The sequence below is a fragment of the Schistocerca gregaria genome, chromosome 7 (assembly GCF_023897955.1).
Source record: "Schistocerca gregaria isolate iqSchGreg1 chromosome 7, iqSchGreg1.2, whole genome shotgun sequence".
Lineage (NCBI taxonomy): Eukaryota > Metazoa > Arthropoda > Insecta > Orthoptera > Acrididae > Schistocerca > Schistocerca gregaria.
The window spans coordinates 337,292,656-337,315,374 of record NC_064926.1 but is presented as its reverse complement, the minus strand read 5'-3'; the positions used below and the strand labels follow the sequence as shown (position 1 = coordinate 337,315,374).

General features: G+C 45.1%; 1 protein-coding gene across 1 annotated transcript in view; it reads right to left on the bottom strand.

The window, feature by feature from the left end:
* LOC126281718 (uncharacterized) overlaps positions 1-22,404 on the bottom strand; it is a 275,559-nt gene extending 253,155 nt beyond the window's left edge. Inside the window, exon 1 of the mRNA XM_049980893.1 lies at positions 21,714-22,404. Coding sequence (XP_049836850.1) covers positions 21,714-21,893 — 180 coding nt within the window. The 5' untranslated portion in view covers positions 21,894-22,404. The remainder of the gene's footprint in view (positions 1-21,713) is intronic.
* Positions 22,405-22,719: the final 315 nt, after the last annotated feature.

Genomic DNA, 22,719 nt, shown 5'->3' with positions numbered 1-22,719 from the left:
AAATGGCAGTTGATGAAGACTGCTACCATGCGAAACTCTCGAATGTTCTGAAGTATTGACATTTACCAAATATCATTTCCATTTTCTAATGAAAACATTACAAATATAATTATGCACACAGCTACGGGACAGTGACATCCAAATTCTGCCATTGATATCCGTCGACTATTACTAAGAAAACTGTTGGAGGAAGACAGAGATTGGAATACATCCTGCAATTAATTGAGGACATAGGCTGCAAGTGCTACTCTGAGATGAAGAGGTTAGCACAGGAGAGGAATTCGTGGCGGATCAAACTACTCAGAAGACTGATGACAAACAAAGAAACAAAAAAATTACTAAGCGTGAGCCTGCCGATGGAGTACACATAGTTTAAGTAATTTCGCCGTCTTTCCATCTTTGATGCAAGTCACTGTAACACGAAGAACCTCGGCACAGATAATTCCATATACTACTGTAATGTTCTCATTTTTGAAGTCCTGATTCGGCGTTATCGCATCATCCCTCTATCGCAGATTTAGTGTCCTGCTGAAACAGGAAACTTTCCTCGTAACTTTGTTACTGTACAGAAGACACTGCCAGTTTCCCTTCATCCTCTTCTAGCGCTGTTCTCCTTGTCTTCTTGAATGTGGTAGTAGTAGAACAGTTTGATTTCACAATCATTATCCATTTAACTCAGCACTAGTTAACTTTGAACATGAATTCCGAAAACTTAGACCGGACTAAACATAAAAAACGAACACTAATATAATAATTTTGAAAAGCAATTATATACTGATTCTCTCTTCAAAGTTTTATCTCAAAAATTCGATGACTAATAAGTTATAAGTTGGAGTGTCCATCCAAAACATGTTAGCAGAAAACCACGAAAATAGCCATGTAAAACCAAGTCATCACGAGTCCTCAAATACAGTTCCATTAAAAACATTTCAAAATGGAAATTTTGTTCTGGATTAGTTAAAATATGTATTTATGTAAATCTGAAAGTTTTGTACAACTAATAAACTTTGTAACGCTTCCTTATGCGGACTGAAAACTTTTTAAATAGAAGGTGATATGACGGCTATTAAACCCACAAAGTTTAGTTTTGTTGATTATAAACAAACGTAGTATTTTACAAGTACTCTCGCAGTTTGATTAAAAAAACATCCAAAACATACAGTCTTCTTTTCGTAATTATGATGAGGTAACACAACAATTATATATGAAGATACTGCTCTCGAAAGAACAGATACCATTGATGACCGTGCAGCTCACTAGAATAAATGATAATTAATTGGACCCTCAGCTGCCGACAGGTGTTGTTGATATACCTCGATGGGGACAGTTGAAAATGTGTTCCCCGACCAGGACTCGAACCCGGGATCTCCTCCCTACATGGCAGACGCTCTATCCATTTTTTTTATTTTTTATCTTAATTTTTTTTAATGATGTGGCGGAGGGCGGGGAAAGCAGAGCGATCAGGGGTCGTAACCCGAGTCCTGGTCGCAGTGTTCCCCCCGTCCGTCAAGGAATCAGGGATGCGAGGGGGAAATCTTTTGAGGGAATTATTATTTATTTATTTATTTCTATTTACTTTTTTTAATACATTCTTAATGTGGTTTTACTTTATACCACAAGAAAAATAATTGTATCTAGCACCGCATTGTGCTTTGAGAAAAAGAAAACAATAACTAGGCACGTTCCTACACCGAGGTAATGTATATGGGGAAAACGAAAAAAAAAGTGCTTCATACAGGATGCAGAAGGGAGCGTCGCCACGCTCTTTACACTTCATCATCCAGGTACGTCTTCACGTGTATCATGTTGTTCCACCAAGAATCGAACTTAGTTATGTCAGCTCACTCAGTGGGTATCTTCTCCTACCTGTTGATGATCCAGCTGCGTGGAGGGTCGCGTAGGGCACTCCCTAGGTAATTAGAAAAATACTGTCTGTATTTTGGGTTCCGTACGATCTTGCAATGACGTTCTTGTAGGTAGTTCCAAAAGTCTAATACATCTTTAGGTCCATCGTGAAATAAGTAGTGTACCGCATGCGCACGGATCCATGTGACAGCGTTGGTCTTGGCGCGCGGGAAGCACTGTTGATCCGAAATAGCAGAAACCGAGGTGTAATGTGTTCCGTAGTCACGCGTAGAAAATACGACAAAATTTGTCGCACCAAGAGCCATACGTCTTCTGCCGCGCCACATGTGAGACGGTGTTCGTCCAGGTCTGGTATCCCGCAGTCTACGCAGAGAGGCGATTCCGCCATGTGTATCTTGTGGAGGTGTGATCGGGTGATCTGTTTACCATTGACTGTGATGTACCATGTGGAACCGCATGAATCGTCTTCCACACCACCTTCCAATTAACCTGAGGGCTTTTGGTCTCCACGATGTTTGGTGGGCGCCTCTGCTGTAGGATATGATATATATCCCGCGCCGACGCCTGTTTCGTCGGTGGTACTGCGATACGGACATAGCTGTGTTCAATGTAAAAGTTCCCGAAGTCGGAAAAGGGTGGGGGTATGTCTTGCGTCGTCAGTGGGGGCATAAGGGAGGGCGAAGCTAAGGACTCCAACAGCAAACCTGTCAAACTTTCCGGGTGGTGGCACCACTGCTTGATGTGTGAGCTGACATACAGGGCCACAACTCTGTCGTGGACATGGACTAGACCAAGACCTCCCCTTTCTGGAGGAAGGGTCAGTGACTCATAACTGACTTTGAAGAGCATGCCTGTACTGACGTAAGCTCCGAATGCCGCTAATAGACGCCGAGCCATCAGTAATGGTATTGGGAGAACACGCGCTATGTGTGGAAGGCGCGATGCGAGGTAAGCATTGACGAAGTGTGTCCTTTGGAGAATGCCGAGGGTCCGCAGACGGAGGTTGAAGATTTGGACCCGAATTTTTTGTAATAAGCGGCGGTAGTTAAGAGCCGCAGTGCGCCTTATGTCGGCGTGAAACTCTACTCCGAGACATTTTATAGTGCCACGAAGCTGTAGGGGTTCGACACACGCTGGGGTCAACCCGTCTCCAATGGCCATGGCGGCTGATTTGGCGACGTTGAGACAGCTGCCGGAAGCCACACCGTACGTGGTAATCCATTCTAGTGCTCTGTTGACATCGTCACGATTGCGGAACACGAGAACCAGGTCGTCTGCATATGCTGTACAGCGAAATGTGACGTCACGTAGGGTAAGACCGGTGAGGCGTTGACGGAGGCCACAGAGGAGCGGTTCCAGTGCCAGAGCATATAGTAACGTCGACAAGGGGCAGCCTTGACACACGGAGCGGAAAATCGCGAGGGACTGCGAGAGACTCCCGTTAACGAGCACTTTGGAAGTCACCCCTCGGAGGAGGCGCATCACGACGTCTGTGAATTGCTGTGGGTACTGCATGTGCTGGAGAACGGACGTTAGGTACGCGTGATCCACTCGATCAAAAGCCTGGCTAAAATCTAGTGATGCCAGCGCTCCCGGGATGCGGCGTGCCCTGGCTAGGGCTATTACGTCACGGTATCGACACAGTGCTGTGTGGATGTTGTTGATACCCCCTAGGGAAGTCTGATCTGGCGAGATGACGTAAGGTAGGGTCGGTCGTAGACGGTTTGCTAACAGTCTGGGGAATATCTTCATGTCGCAGTTGACGAGTGTCAGCGGGCGGTAATCTTGTATTCGAGCCCCGCCTTTAGGTTTGTGAACCGGTATAATTATTCCTTCTACGAAGATCGCAGGGAGCGGCACCGCGTGGTACATAAGCTCCCGACAGATGTCTGTTAACTTGGGAGCCAGTAAATACTGGAAAGTTCTATAAAACTCCACAGGGAGCCCGTCGGGGCCAGGAGACTTTTTCGCCGCTCCTTTACCGATGGCGTCGATAACTTCGTCTTCCGTAATGTCGCTCAATGATTCAGTTTGTAAATCCTGTTGGACAATGCCGTAAATCAGTTGAGAGACTGCTGTCACCGTCGTCGGGTCGGAACATTGAGCAGAATAAAGTCGTGCGTAATGGTCGAAGAAGGCTGCAGCAATATCGCGTTGTGTGGTGTGATGACGGCCGTCCTCAGTGGTGATGGCATGTATCAGCGCCCGTCTTCGCAGTGTACGTTCTCGGATGACATGGTACATGGTTGGTCGTTCCGTTGCGAGTCTGTCTTGTGTTCGTGCTCGGACGATCGTCCCTTCGAGGTGTCGGCGCATATGGGCTACGATCTGTGCTTTCGCACGCTGAAGTGTCAACTGTCGTTCCGGTGTGGGTGGGAAGGAGGCGCATTCGCGAAGGATGGTGAAATAAAAATCAAGGGTCTGCCGCCTCCAAGCAGCAGTCTCACGACCATACGTAATAAAGGTTCGCCGGAGGGCCGGCTTGGCGCAGGTTAACCACCAACTAATCGTCGTAGGATACGTTGGGAGGTGGCGGATGCACGAACTCCACGTGTCTCCGATGGCGCGCCGACAATCCGGAGAAGCGAGATGAGCAAGGTTTAATTTCCAGGGATGTCGACTGCGCCACACCCGTTGGCGACGAAGGGTTACGGCACATTATGGGCCTCGTGATCAGAAAAGGCTACTGGCCACATCTCCGCGTCACTCACCGTTGCCACGAGAGAACGGGAGACGTAAATCCTATCGATGCGACTAGACGAGTGACTCGTGAAATGGGTGTATCCCGGTCTACTTCCTCGGACATGTTCCTATGTATCTACCAGCTGGAGATCGCCGATGAGTGTCCCAAGTTCGGGGCACGGTGAATGGCGTGGCAGCTGATCTTTAGGGGCTTGGGTGCAATTGAAATCGCCCCCTAATATCAAGTCATCGTGCCTGCCCTGAAAAAGCGGTGCTAATCCTTCTGCGAAGAAGAGCGATCGGTCACGACGGCGATTCGTTCCGTAAGGGGCGTACACATTGATAAACCTGACGCCTTGCACCGTTACGGCCATTCCCCTAGCGTCGGGGAGATATCGAACTTCGTCCGCCTCGAGGCCCTCTCTGACGAGAATGGCGACTCCACTGTTAGTTGGCGAGGCGTGGGCCACATGAGCCGTACAACCATACATACCCGGGAAATCGGCGACGAAGACTTCTTGGAGAAACACAATGTCAACGTCTGCTGCATTGAGCATGTCTTGGAGCAGCGACATCTTCGTACGTGTCCGAATGGTGTTAATGTTGATGGTCGTTAAGCGATAGGTCTGTAGATCGTCTCCTGCGGTGGGGGCCGCCGTCAGTTTCGCCGTAAAAGGTGGGGCCTGTGATCTGCTGGCCGCGTCCGCGCCGTCGTCTGTTGCTACTCGGGAGGGGCCGAGGTGTGGGCGGAGAGACCCCTCTCTTCATCCACCACAGCGGCCGTAGAATCGTCTTCAATGTCATCCGCCCAAGGTCCGTAAGTTGAAGGTGGCTGCGGTAGAACACTTGTGGGCTGAGTGACTAAGGGTGAATCCGCAGTTGTTTCCAGTTGTGTACCAACGGCGGGCGCTGTGCTGGCCATCCGTTTGTCCGAGAGAGCGGAATCTGGTTTGTCAAAATCAGACAAAGCGACAGATGAGGGCGATCTCGTGTCATCCATTTTCCTCGTCGTTTCGTCGGCTGTCCGGTCGTCAACTGGAGAAGACGTCCGCTGGAGGCAATCGTCTGAGGGTGTGCGACGCTACTTGTGATGGATAGGCGGATACTGATGATGTGCTGTGTTGGTATTTGAACTTCGTCACGGATGAATCGTTCGACTTCAAAGGCTCGTGGTCGTGCGTAGTCGGGCTGAAAGCTGATCTTGATGGTAGCTTTTCTGTACGAATGAGCCATGGCGACTCAGTGTTAACGGACGCGAGTATTAGCTGCGGTGAGGAAGTAAACAAACTATGCGCGCTCGCGACTCTGCGGACGGGACGTAAACAAGACGTCCTCGCCGCTCACCGGCCGAAAGCAGACTGCCATTTGAGCCACCGAGGACACAGATGAATTGCGCGACTGCAGGGACTTATCCCTTGCACACTTCCCGCGAGATCCACATTTCCAACTGTCCACAATCTACATACGTAACATACCTAATAAAAATTTGCCCATCTACTCATTACTCGCGCACACTAAGGTGACGATTCCCGTAAGAAATCGGGCCGCCTGTGCGCATTCGCACAGACGAAGGTCAATGGCCGGGTAGCCTTTGACTATATATGAAGATAGTAACTGCTCTATAAAGAACTGAAACTCTTACTGATATCGTCACCTCAGTGTAAGGAGGAGATCCCGAGTTCGGGCTCCGATCGGGACACACATTTTCAGCTGTGCCCATCGAGGTATATCAACAACACCTGTCGGCAGCGGAGGGTTCCAATTAATTATCATCTACAAAATTTATCGTTTAGAGAGTGAAGTACTCGGGTTGAAAAACTTAAGGACAGAGGTATCTGTCGCAGGGTGTGTCACTGCCTAGTAACAAACTTGTACCATACATAGAAAGAACTACTGCAGTACAGTACAGAAGATAACTGAAGTAAATACGTAAAGAGACGAACGGAAATAAGAGTTTTACTCAAAAAACAATTACACTAAAGTCATCGTAGGTAAGGATGGACGATACTTACTAGGGTGTTTCAACACCACGGACGGCAACGCATGCTCTGCAATGTACTCCTTTTCAGGCCTTAAAGTTGGTAAATGGTTCTTGTGGCAGCGCGTTCCATTATCCCAGTAGCGCGGTTGACAAGAGCTGGTTGGTCACTGGTGAATGTGGAGGTGTTACACTGCGTCTCCCCAACACACATCACTCGTGCTCTATGGGATTCAAGTCGGGGTAAAGGGCAGACTTGTCCATTCGGCGAATATAATCTCGTTCCAAAAGCCCCTCCACCTGCGCTACTCGATGCGGACGCACTTTGTAATCATTAAAAATGAAGTCAGGGCCGAAGGCCCCCTGAAAAGACTCTCGTGGGGGAAGGAGTACAGCGTGACAGTAACGTTGACCGATGAATGTACCGTGTTCTGGAGGTCAGTACGCCCACGGAACATTATTCCTTCCCACACAATTGCAACGATAGTGGTCGTCGATGCTAGACGTAACTGTACGCCGAGAGGCGGAACAATACCGAACATGAGCGTTTTGATCGTCTCATTGGGTATTTCTTTCAGTTACCTCTGCAGTACTTTCTCTGTATGGTCATAGTTTCAACGAACTGTGTTACTCGGCAGCGACACATCAAGTGAGATTACTCTCGTCTTTGCTTTTTGCGCACCAGTGTACTTGCACGCAACAGAGATGAGAAGACGGAGAAGTAACTGGAAAAATGATTTTTTCGAAAACGTGAAGTACTGAGGTAAATTATGTTTCTGTATACTCTTCGTCACGCATTTAATTTGTAGGAAGTTACATAATATTGTACTACCATAATGACTGACTAGAGGAAAATATCTGCCTACACTGAATTTCCAAACAATAAAAATGGTTGTCGATCAATAAATGGTGCAGCTATGAGTGTTTCAGATGAATATATTGTTGAAAATAAAATAGCACGTAGCAGTGAGTAGGGATGTTGGCCTGTTCCTAAGGAACCTTTTACAAGACCGACTTTCTCTTCTTAATCGACTACTGGAGTCTAATATGTCTACTGCAGCACACCTGGCGTATTATTCGTGCACTTAGTCTCTCCTGTCACAAGTGGGTGCATTTCATATTATATTATTTTACATCGGCGGCATCGTATAATGGGTTGTGCGAGATGTGTGCAGTGACGATTGGCACCTGAACGGTGAAAGTGAGTTCACGAGGGACCGGCCCTGTTACACAAAGTAATAGGTAGTGACGGAATCGGTACTGGTAATGATAATTCATTAGCGACCAAATTCATACTATACGTTCTTGAGAAAGGTATTATGATAAAATCATCACACTGCCAACATCTGAAAAAAGCAAAGAAAGTACTGTCTACGCATTTCACTTGTCAACATTTGTTTCCTCTACATAATATTAGGTTGGGGGATAAGTTCAAAGCGTTATTGTTTTACGTCTTCGTATTCCGGTTGCAGTGGGTTTATTTATCGATTGTAATGATCACTGATTCTATATGAGTGTCCGTTAGGAAATGGAGTGCCGTGGAGATATCGTTACATTTCCGACATACACTACGTGATCAACAGTATCCGGATACGTGGCTGAAAATGACTTACAAGTCCCTGGCGCCCTTCATCGGTAATGGTGGAATTCAATATAGTGTCGGCCAACCCATAGCTGTGATGACAGCTTCCACTTTCTCAGGCAAACGTTCAATCATGTGCTTGAACTTTTCTTGGGGAATGGCAGCCCATTCTTCACGGAGTGCTGTACTGAGGAGAGGTCTCGATGTTGGTCGGTGAGACCTGGCAGGAAGACGGCGTTCCCAAACATCCCAAAGGTGATCTACAGGATTCAGGTCAGGACGCTGTGCAGGGCAGTCCATTACAGGGATATTATTGTAGTGAAACCACTCCGCCACAGGCCGTGCATTATGAACAGATGCTCGATCGTGTTGAAAGATGCAATCATCATGCCCGAATTGCTCTTCAACTGTGGGAATCAAGAAGGTGCTTAAAACATCAATCTAGGCCTGTGCTACGATAGTGCCACGAAAAAAAACAAGAGGTGCAAGCCCCCTCCATGAAAAACACGACCACACCATAACACCGTCGACTCCCAATTTAACTGTTGCCACTATACACGCTGGCAGATGACGTTCACGGGGCATTCGCCATACCCACACTCTGCCATCGGATCACATCATTGTGTACCGTGATTCGTCACTCCACACAACGTTTTTCCACTGTTCAGTCGTCCTATGTTAACACTCCTTAGACCAAGAGAGGCGTCGTTTGGCATTCGCCGGCGTGATGTGTGGCTTATGAGCAGCCGCTCGACCACGAAATCCCAGTTTCTTCACCTCACGCCCAGCTGTCGTAGTACTTACAGTGGTTCCTGATGCAGTCTGGAATTCCTGTGTGATGATCTGGATAGATGTCGGCCTATTACACATTAGGAACCTCTTCAACTGAGGGCGGTTTCTGTCAGATAACAGACGAGGACGGTCTGTACGCTTTTGTGCTGTACGTGTCCCTTCACGTTTCCACTTCACTATCACATCGGAAACAGTGGACCTAGTGATGTTTAGAAGTGTGGAAAATAGTGGCACCCAATCATCCGAGCACGTTCGAAGTCCGCGACTTCCGCGGAGCGCCTCATACTGCCCTTTCATGATGTCTAATGACTATTGAGTTTGCCCATATGCAGTACCTGGTAGTAGGTGGCAGCACAGCGCACCTAATATGAAAAACGTATGGTTTTGGAGGTGTCCAGATACTTTTGATCACATAGTGTAGCAAGTAGAAGTGGATAGGGATGTTGGTCTTTTCCTAACGAATCTTTCGTACGAGCGACTTTCTCTAGTTAATCGACAGCTGGCGGCTAGAATGTCTACTGCAACACCTCTGAAATGTTATTCGTGCACTTAGTCTCCCCTGTCGTACGTAACTGTATTTTATTTTATTTACATCGGTGATATCATTGCATCGGTTATGTGAAATGTGTGCGGTGCAGATTGGTACCTGAACGGTAAAAGTGAGTTCACTAGGGACCGACCCTGTTACACGACGTCCATATATGGCAAAGGAATTGGTACTCTTAATGATAATTTATTAGTGACCAAATTCGTAGTATATGTTGTTGACAAACGTAGTATGATAAAATCCTCACACTGTTGACATCCCAGAAAAACAAAGTTTCGCCTAGACATTTCACATTATCAACATTTGTTTGCTCGAGATAATATTACATTGGGACATAATTTCGTAGTGTTTTTGTTTTGCATCTTCGTATTCCGCTTGCTGTGGGTTTCTTTATCGACTGTCATTTTATACATGCAGGTCACTGTTTCTATATGAGTTTACGTACTGTCATATTGTCATATGGAAATAGTTCATGGAGCTATGGACGCTATAAAATGGAGAATTGCGGAGAAATGCCAACATTTCTAACATTATTCTTCTGTTTTCAGTCTGACAAAAGGGGGAGAGAGCAGCGGAGGCAGACAGAAACATTTGCACTGTGTGTGGGGATAATGCTACTGGACAGAGCACTGCAAGAAAATAGTTTTCTCGTTTCAAGGAGGATATTTCTGGCGTTACTGACTCTCTAAGTTCAGGAAGACGTTTGGGGCATTAATCGACAACGATCCACGTCAGTGTACAAAAGAACTGGCAAATGTGATGAACTGCGATCAATTCACCATTGTGCTACATTTGCATGCAATAAGGAAGGTTAAAAAATCTAGTGCATAGATATCGCACGCTTTAAGACAAATTCACAAAAAATCATCAAGTGGCTATACGTGCATCTCTGCTTGCTCGTCATCAATTGGCTCGTGAACAACAGCGACCATTTCTATACTGTATCCTTACCGGTGACGATAAATGGTGTCTTTATGCTAACATAAGCGAAATAAAGGAATGACGGTGTTTACACAAAGCAGCACCACCCTTAACACGACCTGTGTACATCCAAAAAAGATATTGTTAGGCATCTAAAGAGACCACAATGGTGGTGTACTATTAATTGCTTCCCTCAGGTGAAGCCATCGCTGCTGATATTTATTGTCAGCAACTGAGACGTCTTGCAAACGTACTCCAAGAACCACGACCAAGAGGACTGCGTGAAATGTAATGCTATTCCACGATAAAGTTGCTTTCCGCACCAACCTTATTCACCTGATCTAGAGCCCTCGCTTTGTCACTTTTTCCACTCTTTGCCGAAAAACATTCAAAGAACTTCCATTACAGATCCAAATGCAGTCTGCACATGGCTGGAAGAGTTATTCGCCTCAAAACCACAAGATTTCTACAGCCACAGAATCTAAAAGTTACCCCACAGGTGGAACACTGTTGTAGTCAGTGATGTTGTTCTTGTGGTCATCAGTTCTGAGACTGGTTTGATGCAGCTCTCCATGCTACCCTATCCTGTGCAAGTTTTTCATCTCCCAGTACTTACTGCAACCTACATCCTTCCGAATCTGCTTAGTGTATTCATCTCTTGGCCTTCCTCTACAATTTTCACCCTCCACGCTGCCCTCCAATACTAAATTGGTGATCCCTTGATGCCTCAGAACATGTCCTACTAACCGGTCCCTTCTTTTTTGTCAAGTTGTGCCACAAACTCCTCTTCTCCCCAATTCTATTCAATACTTCATCATTAGTTATGTGATCTACTCATCTAATCTTCAGCATTCTTCTGTAGCACCACATTTCAAAAGCTTCTATTCTCTTCTTGTCCAAACTTTTTATCGCCCATGTCTCACTTCCATACATGGCTACACTCAATACAAATACTTTCAGAAACGACTTCCTGACACTTAAATCTATACACGGTGTTAACAAATTTCTCTTCTTCAGAAACGCTTTCCTTGCCATTGCCAGTCTACATTTTATATCTTCTCTAATTCGACCGTCATCAGTTATTTTGCTCCCCAAATAGCAAAAAAAAAAAAACTCCTTTACTACTTTAAGTGTCTCATTTCCTAATCTAATTCCCTCAGCATCACCCGACTTAATTCGACTACATTCCATTATTCTCGTTTTGCTGTTGTTGATGTTCATCTTATATCCTCCTTTCAAGACACTGTCCATTCCGCTCAACTGCTCTTCCAAGTCCTTTGCTGCCTCTGACAGAATTACAATGTCATCGGCGAACCTCAAAGTTTTTATTTCTTCTCCATGGATTTTCATTCCTACTGCAATTTTTTTTTGTTTCCTTTACTGCTTGCTCAACATACAGATTGAATAATATCGGGGAGAGGCTACATCCCTGTCTCACTCCCTTCCCAACCACTGCTTCCATATCATGTCCCTCGACTCTTACAACTGCCATCTGCTTTCTGTACAAATTGTAAATAGCCTTTCTCTCCCTGTATTTTACCCCTGCCACCTTTCGAATTTGAAAGAGAGCATTCCAGTCAACATTGTCAAAAGCTTTCTCTAAGTCTACAAATGCTACAAACGTAGGTTTGGCTTTCCCTAATCTTTCTTCTAAGACATGTCGTATGGTCAGTATTGCCTCACGTGTTCCAGTATTTCTACTGAATCCAAACTGATCTTCCCCGAGGTCGGCTTCTACCAGTTTTTCCATTCGTCTATTATGAATTCGTGTTAGTATTTTGCAGCTGTGACTTATTAAACTGATAGTTCGGTAATTTTCACATCTGTCAACACCTGCTTTCTTTGGGATTGGAATTATTATATTCTTCTTGAAGTATGAGGGTATTTCGCCTGTCTCATACATCTTGCTCACCAGATGGTAATCCGCAGCTCGTGGTCGTGCGATAGCGTTCTCGCTTCCCACGCACGGGTTCCCGGGTTCGATTTCCGGTGGGGTCAGGGATTTTCTCTGCCTCGTGATGACTGGGTGTTGTGTGATGCCCTTAGGTTAGTTAGGTTTAAATTGTTCTAAGTTCTAGGGGACTGATGATCACAGATGTTAAGTTCCATAGTGCTCAGAGCCACCAGATGGTAGATTTTTGTCAGGACTGGCTCTCCCAAGGCCGTCAGTAGTTCTAATGGAATGTTGTCTACTCCCGGGGGCTTGTTTCGACTCAGGTCTTTCAGTGCTCTGCCAAACTCTTCACGTAGTTTCGTATCTCCCATTTCATCTTCATCTACATACTCTTACATTTCCATAATATTGTCCTCAAGCACATCGCCCCTGTATAGACCCTCTATATACTCATTCCACCTTTCTGCTTTTCCTTCTTTGCTTAGAACTGGGTTTCAATTTGAGCTCTGGATATTCATAGAAGTGGTTCTCTTTTCTCCAAAGGTCTCTTTAATTTTCCAATGCAGTATCTATCTTACCCCTAGTGAGATAAGACTCTACATCCTTACATTTGTCCTCTAGCCGTCCCTGCTTAGCCATTTTACACTTCCTGTCGATCTCATTTTTGAGACGTCTTTATTCCTTTTTGCCTGAACGCATTATTGATTACTAAAGTCACTGTTATGTGTGTCTGTTGATTTGATTAAACTTATGAGAAACTAGTACGAACTTGTGCACCAACCGAATAAATTCAGTACATAAAGAGCGCGCAAGAATATCGTGGCCGATAGTTGTGTAGTGGCTGAGGGAGCATGGGGAGAGCATTAGTGGTAGGGGTTGCGAGTGGGCCGTCAAAGCGCTGTAAGGGTAAAGCCGTGGGCTGGAGGGGAGGTGCCGCTCTAAATTGAAAGTTATGCTCTTATTTTTTGTAAAGATTAAGTAGAGTACCTCTACGCCCACAATTGCATAGTGACCGTCGAAAGAGATGTAGTGTCACCTCTGTTTCTCCAAACTGGTTAGAAAAAGATTCCAAGGCTTGTGCCTCGATTCTGTCAGTGCAGCGCTTCGCCAACTGTGCCAGCCGTCCGAAAGAGTGCAGACAATGTTGGCTTCCCCTTCCGAACGAATGAATGAGCTCGCCAAGCACTTCGGACGGAAATTCGTCACTGCACACCAGCCACTGCGGACTCTACAACCACATCAAACATTAGTTAGAAGACAGCAAATAAATAGCGCACTTTTACTCAAGCTACCTCTCTAAATAGTCACCGCTACGACTTAGGCATTTGTCGTGGCGTTGTACCAACATTCCATTACCCTCATCACAGAAAGGAGCCGCCTGTGCGTTCTGCCAATTATATACATTAGTTCACAGCTCGTTGTCTGTGCCAAAAAGGTTGTCTTCGTAGTCCGTGGTTCACGTGAGCAAAGATGAAACTAAGAGGGAGCCAATTAAGGGCTTTATCGTGGGTGATCAAACAGTCCCACCGCAAAAGTGGCAGGAACATCTTCATTGACCCTGCAGAATGCGGCTGAGAGTTGTATTGAAGAAGGAAAGGCGTGAAATTTATATTATGTGAGCTGCATTTATTTTAGGCATTTCTAAGTGATCACTTTGCGCTCTGGACTGAAAAGAGCGACCTGAGGCAAGCGATAGGCACACTAAAGACACTGCCCAACACATCCGTGCAAAGTTCGTTCTGATTTTCATAGTGGTTTCCATTTCGCGCCAAAGCGGACCTTACTTTCCGAATACGCCTCGTATAAAAACGTTTTTCATCTGTTTATGTTCGTATTCAGACACAGTACAGGATTTTCCTTTGTCCAGATATTGTTAAACGTAGGTACATTGTTGCTTTCAGATTTTTGGTCTCTCCCCCGGGATTAAATTTGTAGGAAAAGTATCAAGTCCTCACGCAAAGTTTTGTAACAAGGCTCTAAACCAAAAGATCAATAAAATAAAGATAATGAAGACACAAAATCCACTACTACAACATCTGTGAGTAAGAAAAGGTTCACTGTCGTCGTTAGCAGACGTCGATGCGGTCCCCTGTTTCTACTCACAAGCAGTCCTCAGCACATTCGGAATTCTAGAATGGCACGGTCAGATGATCACTGACGTCACTGCGTCTCTCGCGGCAGATTTACACGCAAGCACGTGACACGCACCCGCCACGAGTAGCCGATTTTGACCAGAAAACATCTCGCATACAATGGGCTTCAAGAAAAGAACATTAGTGATTAACGTCTCGTCGAATCGAGCTCGCAGCGTTTTAAGAACAGTGAGGGATATCGGCCGTGCCCTTGAAAATGACCCATCCTGTAACTTGCGTGGAGCGGTCGGTCTAGGCAAATCACGAAAAACCTGAAACTGGATGACCAGATGTGGATTTGAACCGTCGTCCTCCCGATTGTGAGTTCAGTGGGCTGATCACTGTGCCACCTCTCTCGTTGCGGATATGCGGAGAGATCCTGGTCGAGACCTATGAAAAAATGGATTTTCTTTTACATAATTTGCATTTTTGAAGTATTTAGATTATGACTGAATAAGGACCTTTTGATCGTGAAAGTGTCTCAGAAGTTACAGCGCGTTGAATGTAAACATGCGCCGCCAGAAATGCAGGCAGATGCAGGCGCGACGGATTAGTTCACTAAAAGATTCGACCAGTATCCAAATTCCTGTCCAGTAAAGGTTTGCTTCAAGATATACCGGTGCCAATACAGAAAACGACAACGAGAGCTTCAATGATTGCATTTGGAAATTGGTGTAGAAGTATTTTCATTGCGGTGCAAAAACTGTTGAAATAGCGGCACATATAAGTGCAGGTATATTCACCGAAGGTTATCCATCTATTCTGAAAAAGTGAACATGTTAAGAATCGTCGTAGGGGCAAGCATTGCAGCCACCATTTTTAATCTATTATGAGAAAAGGAATGTTTTCATACATGAATGTAAAAGTAATAAAGTGGTAAAACGCCCATTATAAAACAAACAAGTGTTCTATGAAGAAAAATTATAAAATTATTTCATTCCATTGTGTCAGTGTGGTACAGCAATCACTTTTTAACGCATTTTAGAATAGGAACAGTCTTGGCTTCGAAATTGTTTAATGTGAATGACGCGTTTCACCATTTTAGGGCAGCATCAGACTGTGTAAAAGTAGTTGGATATGAAACCCATGCGTCATAGAGGCATTTAAAATGGAAAATGTACGCAACAGGAACTGGATAATGCCCCCGTAAAATCTTTATGCTGCGGGCGGCTCATACGGCCTTTACTTTTGTAAGCGTAGTCCTATTTTGTACTAATGTGACGGTGTTACCTGGTGTGTTCAAGGTTCACCTTGCACTTTATGTGTTTATACGACAGATGGATTATATGTCCGTGTGTTGTTGCGTCCATTTTCCAATTTATATGGCTATATGACGGATGGTTTTCATATCCAGTCGTTTTTACACAACTGATGATGCCCCAAAGGGGTGAAACGCGTTATTGACATCGATAATTTCGCAACCAAGGCTGTATTTATTCTGAAAACAGAAAAACACTATAAACGCCGCCCATTCTTCGCAACTCTCGACCAGAACTTCTCCTTAAAGGTAGTCACACATGTAACTGCAAGTTTGACAAGTATGCATGCACAAGCATTTAGAGCAATCATGCACAAATAACCATCACTCCACACAGAGTGCTTCCACAGTCATTAAATTGTACTTCAAACTATTGGAGATATTGAGTCGCCGATTTTCTTGTTTAGGCCATCTTCGCAGTCGTGAAAAAATAACGAAGTTTCTCTTACATTAAGCTATTGTGTGGGTTGAAGACATATCTAAGATTAGTTTAAATAGTGCAGGGTCAATAGCGAAACGTATTTTAACCTCCCGTCTCTTGTAACATCACAGATTAAAATCAGAACACAATTGTAAGAGAAGCTATAACATCACACAGAAATATGAGAGCAATATTGTGATTTCTCGTATGTTGAAGACGCTACAAAACATCGAATACATGACTACACTCATCAGTAAGGGTTGTCTTATGAACGTTGTCTCATGAAACTCATCTTTCCTTGCTGCAGATTAAGAAATACTTTCACTTTTTTTCCTTCCTCCAGCTGGTTCTGGGAGAATTTTCCTACCTGGAGCTCACTCTGGAAGAATTCATCTTCTTAATAACGTCATGTCCCTCTGTGACATGGTAAGTTGCTCTATATTTTGTAGAAAGGGTAACATGTGCAACATTTATCTTTTTCCTAGCCTGATATAATTCCTATATAGGAAGGCTGGCTTTCATACAGTCAAATAAAATTTTCCAGTAACGCATAATCGATGTGCTCCACATTGGTCGAGACAGAACCACTAAGAATACTGCATCATAACTTACGTTAACTTGTACAACCACATACGCTGTGTGGAGACAAGCTCAAGGAAATACGAGACGTTGGTATGCTCCCACAAACTTGGGTAACTGAAAGTCGATGAAGCTTCATTCAGCTTGAACAGTCCAAATCACGTACGGTCATAAACGCTTGTACTAACTGCTTGTCATATTTGAAGTCTCTAGCGTGGCCACCTTAAAGACAAAACGCTCAACTATGGCGAACGAAACGTATTAATTTCCGGGGTAATATCTCCGCGGACGAAGCAAACAACAATTACTCCGATTTAAAATGACTCTACGTCCACATTCATTCTCTGGAAATCACTGTTCAGTGTGTAATCTTCCCCATTTCCATTCACGTACAGAGTGCGAGAGGAATGACTGATTAAACGTCTTTGCGATTGTTCTAATCTTGTCTTGGGATCCGTACGGGAGCTATAAGTAATGGCCTGTGGTATGTTTCATGGAAACCTTTCACGTAATGCTTTGTGTCACTCTTCAAGCGTCTGTCATTATAGTTTTTCCAACATCTCCATGACGATGTCCCATGGATCTCTGTCCTTCTTTGTGCGCTAACACACACACACACACACACACACACACACACACACACACACACACACACACACACACAAGACGCACCACGAAGGAATTATCCGAACAAGGCGGAAATCGGTAGATATGGCTGGTTCAAATGGCTCTGAGCACTATGGGACTTAACATCTGTGGTCATCAGTCCCCTAGAACTTAGAACTACTTAAACCTAACTAACTTAAGGACATCACACACATCCATGCCCGAGGCAGGATTCGAACCTGCGACCGTAGCGGTCAAGCGGTTCCAGACTGAAGCGCCTAGAACCGCACGGCCTCACCGACCGGCCTGTAGATATGATGGACATGTGCACAACAACAGATAAACTACAATTTCAGAAATATTGGATGATTTATTCAGGAGAAAAAGCTCCACAAACTGAGTTAGTCAATAATGTGTGGGTCCACCTATGGCCTTTATGCAAGATGTTATACCGCTGGGGACTGATTGATTGTGTCTTTTCGTTGTCCTCCCAAGGGGTACTGACTGTCCAACTGGAGTGTTGGATCATCAAAATCCTGAGATGGTTGTACAGTCCTGCCCATAGTGCTCGGTGAGAGATCCGGCGACCATTCTGACCAAGGTAAGGTTTGGCAAGCACGAAGAGAAGCAGTAGCAACTCTCTCTCTGTTGGGACGGGCATTATAGTGCTGGAACGTAAGCCCAGTTACGCTTACCATGGACAACAAAGCGGTGCATAGACCATCGTCGAAGTATCGCTGTGCTGTAAGGGTGCCATGGATGACAACGAAAGAGAGTCCATTACGAAAAGAAATCGTCGTATGGCGGGCGGCACCCAGGTTGGGGTCCCAATACTGTCCAGAGCGTCCCCGCGTATGTCTTCGGCCTGGAATCTTATTGACTCTAGTACAGTTGTCTTCAGTGATGAGTCCTGCTTCGGGCTGAACCCCAATGAGCTGCGAATCATTATGGGCAGGGCCCTCCAACCACCTCGGAATTTTCCCCACCAATCGCACCAATTAGACAGAATATGGCACGGTATCCCTTAGTAGGACATAATATATAGCTCTGAGCACTATGGGACTTAACATCGGAGGTCATCAGTCCCATAGAACATAGAACTACTTAAATCTATATAACTTAAGGACATCACACACATCCATGCCCGACGCAGGATTCGAACCTGCGACCGTAGCAGTCACTCGGTTCCGGACTGAAGCGCCTAGAACCGCTCGGCCACCGCGGCCGGCTTAGTAGGACATCCAGCAACTCTGTCAATCAATGCTAAGCAGAATAAATGCTTGCTTAAGGGTCAGAAATGGACCAACGCGCTGTAGACCCTCTGAATATGTTAAGCTCTTTCTCTTGAAAAAAAAAAAAATCAAATTTTTCTGAAACTTTTTTGTTGTGTGTGCGTGCAGATCTCATCTATTGATTTCCGCCCCAGTCGGGTAGTTCCTTCGGCGTGCGTTGTCTCTTTTGTGTTAGACTGTACGTTATGAAACGTCCCCTCAGAAAAATTATTGAATTACTTTGCTGGTAAATCCCTTACGTTATTTGATTTTCAAATATCTGAGCAGAACTGAACGTACTCAGACATTTCGCTCTTTACCTATTCTGATCAACACTAAACTGACACACAATATTTTTAGAGCAACGCAATCTGACTTTCAAAAATCCCTACAGAAGAATGGACCTGACTAACATTAACCTATACCTTTCACAAATCAGTTATCTCACAAAAATCTTCGTTACTCGAACTACTGCAATACAGCGAGCGCCACTACTGCCAGCTTAATAGTGTTCAAAAGCCATAATATATATAGCAGTTCATGACAACCATTCTTACAAATGTACTGTTTCTCAAAAATCCGCCATCTCACTTCCCCACATCCACCACTGCTGTAGGCTCATCTCCAACTGCGCAACGCTACGCGCTGTTAACAGCCAACAGCCCAACACTACAGTAGCGAATGTTACAACAATGCCACCCAGCCACAGACTGCACACAGCACAGCCAGTGATTTTCATACAGAGCGCTACATGGCGTTACCAATATAAAAACCTAAACAGCCTACTTACAACGTTCAATAACTTTTGCTAGCTCTCTTTGGTACTGGTTACATACACATTAGCAACATTATAGGACACGTCACACTCGTGTTTGTAAACAACATCCTTTGATTGCACTTGGACAGTATTCTACCAGAAGACTGCTTCCAGCTTTAGCTGTTGGTTGAGCCTATGTGATGGTTGCATTCGATATGCTCATAAATCGCTACAAGCAGGAACTTGTATGGGATGATTGAGCGAAGAGGAAGCCCAAAAGGAAATGAGGTTGTCAGATGTCGTCTGGTGCTTGCTAAGACTTTTGAGAAACCGTATCGTTTCTTTAATTGTCCCAGTTACTCACGTCTAGAGGCGGTACACGCATTTCCTGCCACTATCAACGGTCTGGGAGTGGGACCGATGTGGGGATGGCAAAATTCCCTGCTTGGAGGTGTGTAGGAAATTACGCGCAATTTGGGTCGTCGCGCCCTGCTCTGCACACGTCGTTAGCGGACGATATTAGGCGGTGTGCATGTGTGTGTGTGTGTGTGTGTGTGTGTGTGTGTGTGTGTGTGTGTGTGTGTGGCGATTAGGTGGGCGGCCTGAGTCAACAGCGTGGACCCCCGCGACCCGCGCCAAGGTTGCGCAGCGCCTGCGATCAATGACTCCGACGGCGATTAAGATGGCAGCAGCCACGAGGCAGACTCCTTACCAGACGGACCGCCGCTGCGCTGCGGAAGCACGCGTAAGCCTGCATATCTCGGCTGACCAGTCCTCTCCCATAGGCTGTCCGCTTCTGTCATTTGTTTTTCGTTGTCGCCTGGTGGTGCACTAACAGGTTCGTAAGGTTATCTCACGACTACTCTTCCCCCTTCTCTGCTGTTCGCTATACCCTTATCCCTGCTACATTTTAACTGCTGCAGCTGCATTTCGGAAGACTTGTAACATTGTCCTTGCTGGGTTACACCGATGTGGGTGCTGCGCGAAGAGGGAACGGAGGAATACGGGAGCGAATCCATTTTTTATATGTCCACGGGTGAAACAAGTCGTTCTGTACCAATGTGCAGCAAGACTTGATAATAAATCAAAAAACTGCACATTCATTCTCTAGGACAGACCCGAGCCTCGACACAATGATATTTCGCAAAAAAAAAAAAGGGTTTAGTGTACCAACTTTTAAAGGCTCTACGCAAATTCATCTAATCATAAACTGTCAATGTAGTTCTTCTTTTCATGAACTAATATAAACTGTTTTCTTCTGCTGCACCATTTGTATTACTGTTATTTCTACTAGTCGTATCCCATAGTAAATGTTCATTCATAACAAGTCTGTTCTTACGAAAACAATGATTAATATTTCTTAAAGGACTTGACTGCACAAATTATTTCACAGTTGCAATTTCAGCCTTAAAGCTATGATTAAATGATAATTTTGCTTCAGAAGATGTCAAACTTTAAAATCCTCCGACATGTTCTGAAGCAGAATTACCGCTTAGTAATGGATTTAAAGATGGAATTGAAATAATGATATCAATAATTTGTACATTCAACGACAAATGCGACGTCGTTTAAACAATTCTACATGACTATGAACCTCAACCATGAGAAGTTAATTAACGGTAAATATTTACAACGCTTAGCTGAAAGTGAGGTGGCCCTGTCTTTCCAAGATAAATAAATAACTGAAAATAAACATTTCTTCAGCTTCTTACAATGTACACAAGTAGACGTCGAATAAAAAATGAATAAGGTTTTCTTTTTCAGGTAAGAGACTTGAACTACAGGAGCAACATAAATCAATTTTTTTAAAAATTTAAGTCTTTGTGGTGTTTCATTTTCTATATAAAAGTATTTCGACAACTTTTACCAATAGCAAAATAAGAGGGATTGGGAAAGATAGTTGTTACTAAAATTAAAGGCAGTATGTTAATGGGATGATTCGTAGCATTAAAATACATGTTGAATGCTTCTATACCAATGAACAGATAAAAGAAACAGATGTACGTGTCCTACCAGAAAACCAACTTTAAGAACTTCAACAGGCTAGAAAAAATTACTAAATAAATGTGCATCTGCAGCAGCTATAACAGTAACGATCGATTTGAAATAATGACTACCTTCAGTACATAAGGTATATTCCTGTTACGGAGGAATTTTCTACTTAACCGTCTTGACTGAATCGAATACTTGCCGCCGATGACTGCATATTGTGCTGTAAGCTCTGAGGTATAGAACTGTAACATTATTGTAATCTCTCGTATATGTGTTTACAAATACGAAACTATTAACAGTTGCAATATTTCTTTTGCTTTACTGTTAGTCGATTACAGCGTTGTTTTGGTGAGTTTTGTTTAAAAAGGTGCTGCTCTCCTCGGGAAGCCACACCCAGCACTAGAGCATGCGACTGGAAGAGGATGGGCGACTCACCTCTTTCAAGCATGTGGCCCTGCAGTGCGCAACGGTCAGCGGTGACCAGGAGGGATCATCAGCTCCACCACCAGCTGTCCCGCCAAGTTTCTTCGGCGGTGGGCCGCAGGACGTCATCCGCCAGAGCGAAATGGAACAGACCAGCAGTAACACCGGCGCACACGCCCCAGGAAACGGCATTGCTACCGTATTACTTTTCTCTTTCGACGATGGAACGGTTATCGGTGGAAGACCTGTATCGGCTACTTAAAAAGTTAAAAACGCGCAACAGCCGCCTGTTTTGACTCCACCCGCGGCACAAACATCTAGTGTGGGAAGTCTACATTTAAGGCGAACTCAGTAAATAGTAGAATGCTTCGAATACTAGAGAAAGTAACTCACAATGACGAGCAGGCATACTGAGAGGAAGAAGTAATCAGTGCCTTACGCCAAGGTAAGTAATTTTAAAATTGCTTTTAAAGGGTGAGGTCACCATCTTTTGACTTTTAAATGTGGACGTTAGGGAATCAGAACAAGAGTTTGTGTCGGAAACACTGGATGCTCAAACCGGAGAGGTACAGCTAGATCCAAGGAGCGCTCGGAGCTGATAAGGAAGTGGGTGAGACCCAGAAAACACGAAAACACTGCCAAGCAAAAAAAAAAACTGCAACGCCCACGAGACACGCCCACCGCGGCTTCCGCGCGCACACTGCAGGGGCCAGCCCGGCTGGGCCGCGGCAGGGGCCGGCTCCCCCCTCCCTCCAGACAAGTCTCCCGTGACGTCACTCGTCACGTGACCTACCGCCAGCCGCGCGCCGGCAGGTTGTCAAGAGTTGGGTTTCGCAGCGGCGCGCGCGGAATCGACCTCGCTGTAATCGGCTGTTATGTCCGTCAGTGGAGACGAAGATGGATGCGCCACCAGCACGGCAGATACCGGCCGACAGGTGCCCCGCGCAAATCCGATGAGAGAAAAAAAGTTGCTCTCGATTACTCGGACCGAATCTGCACCAAAACGAAGGAGAGGTGC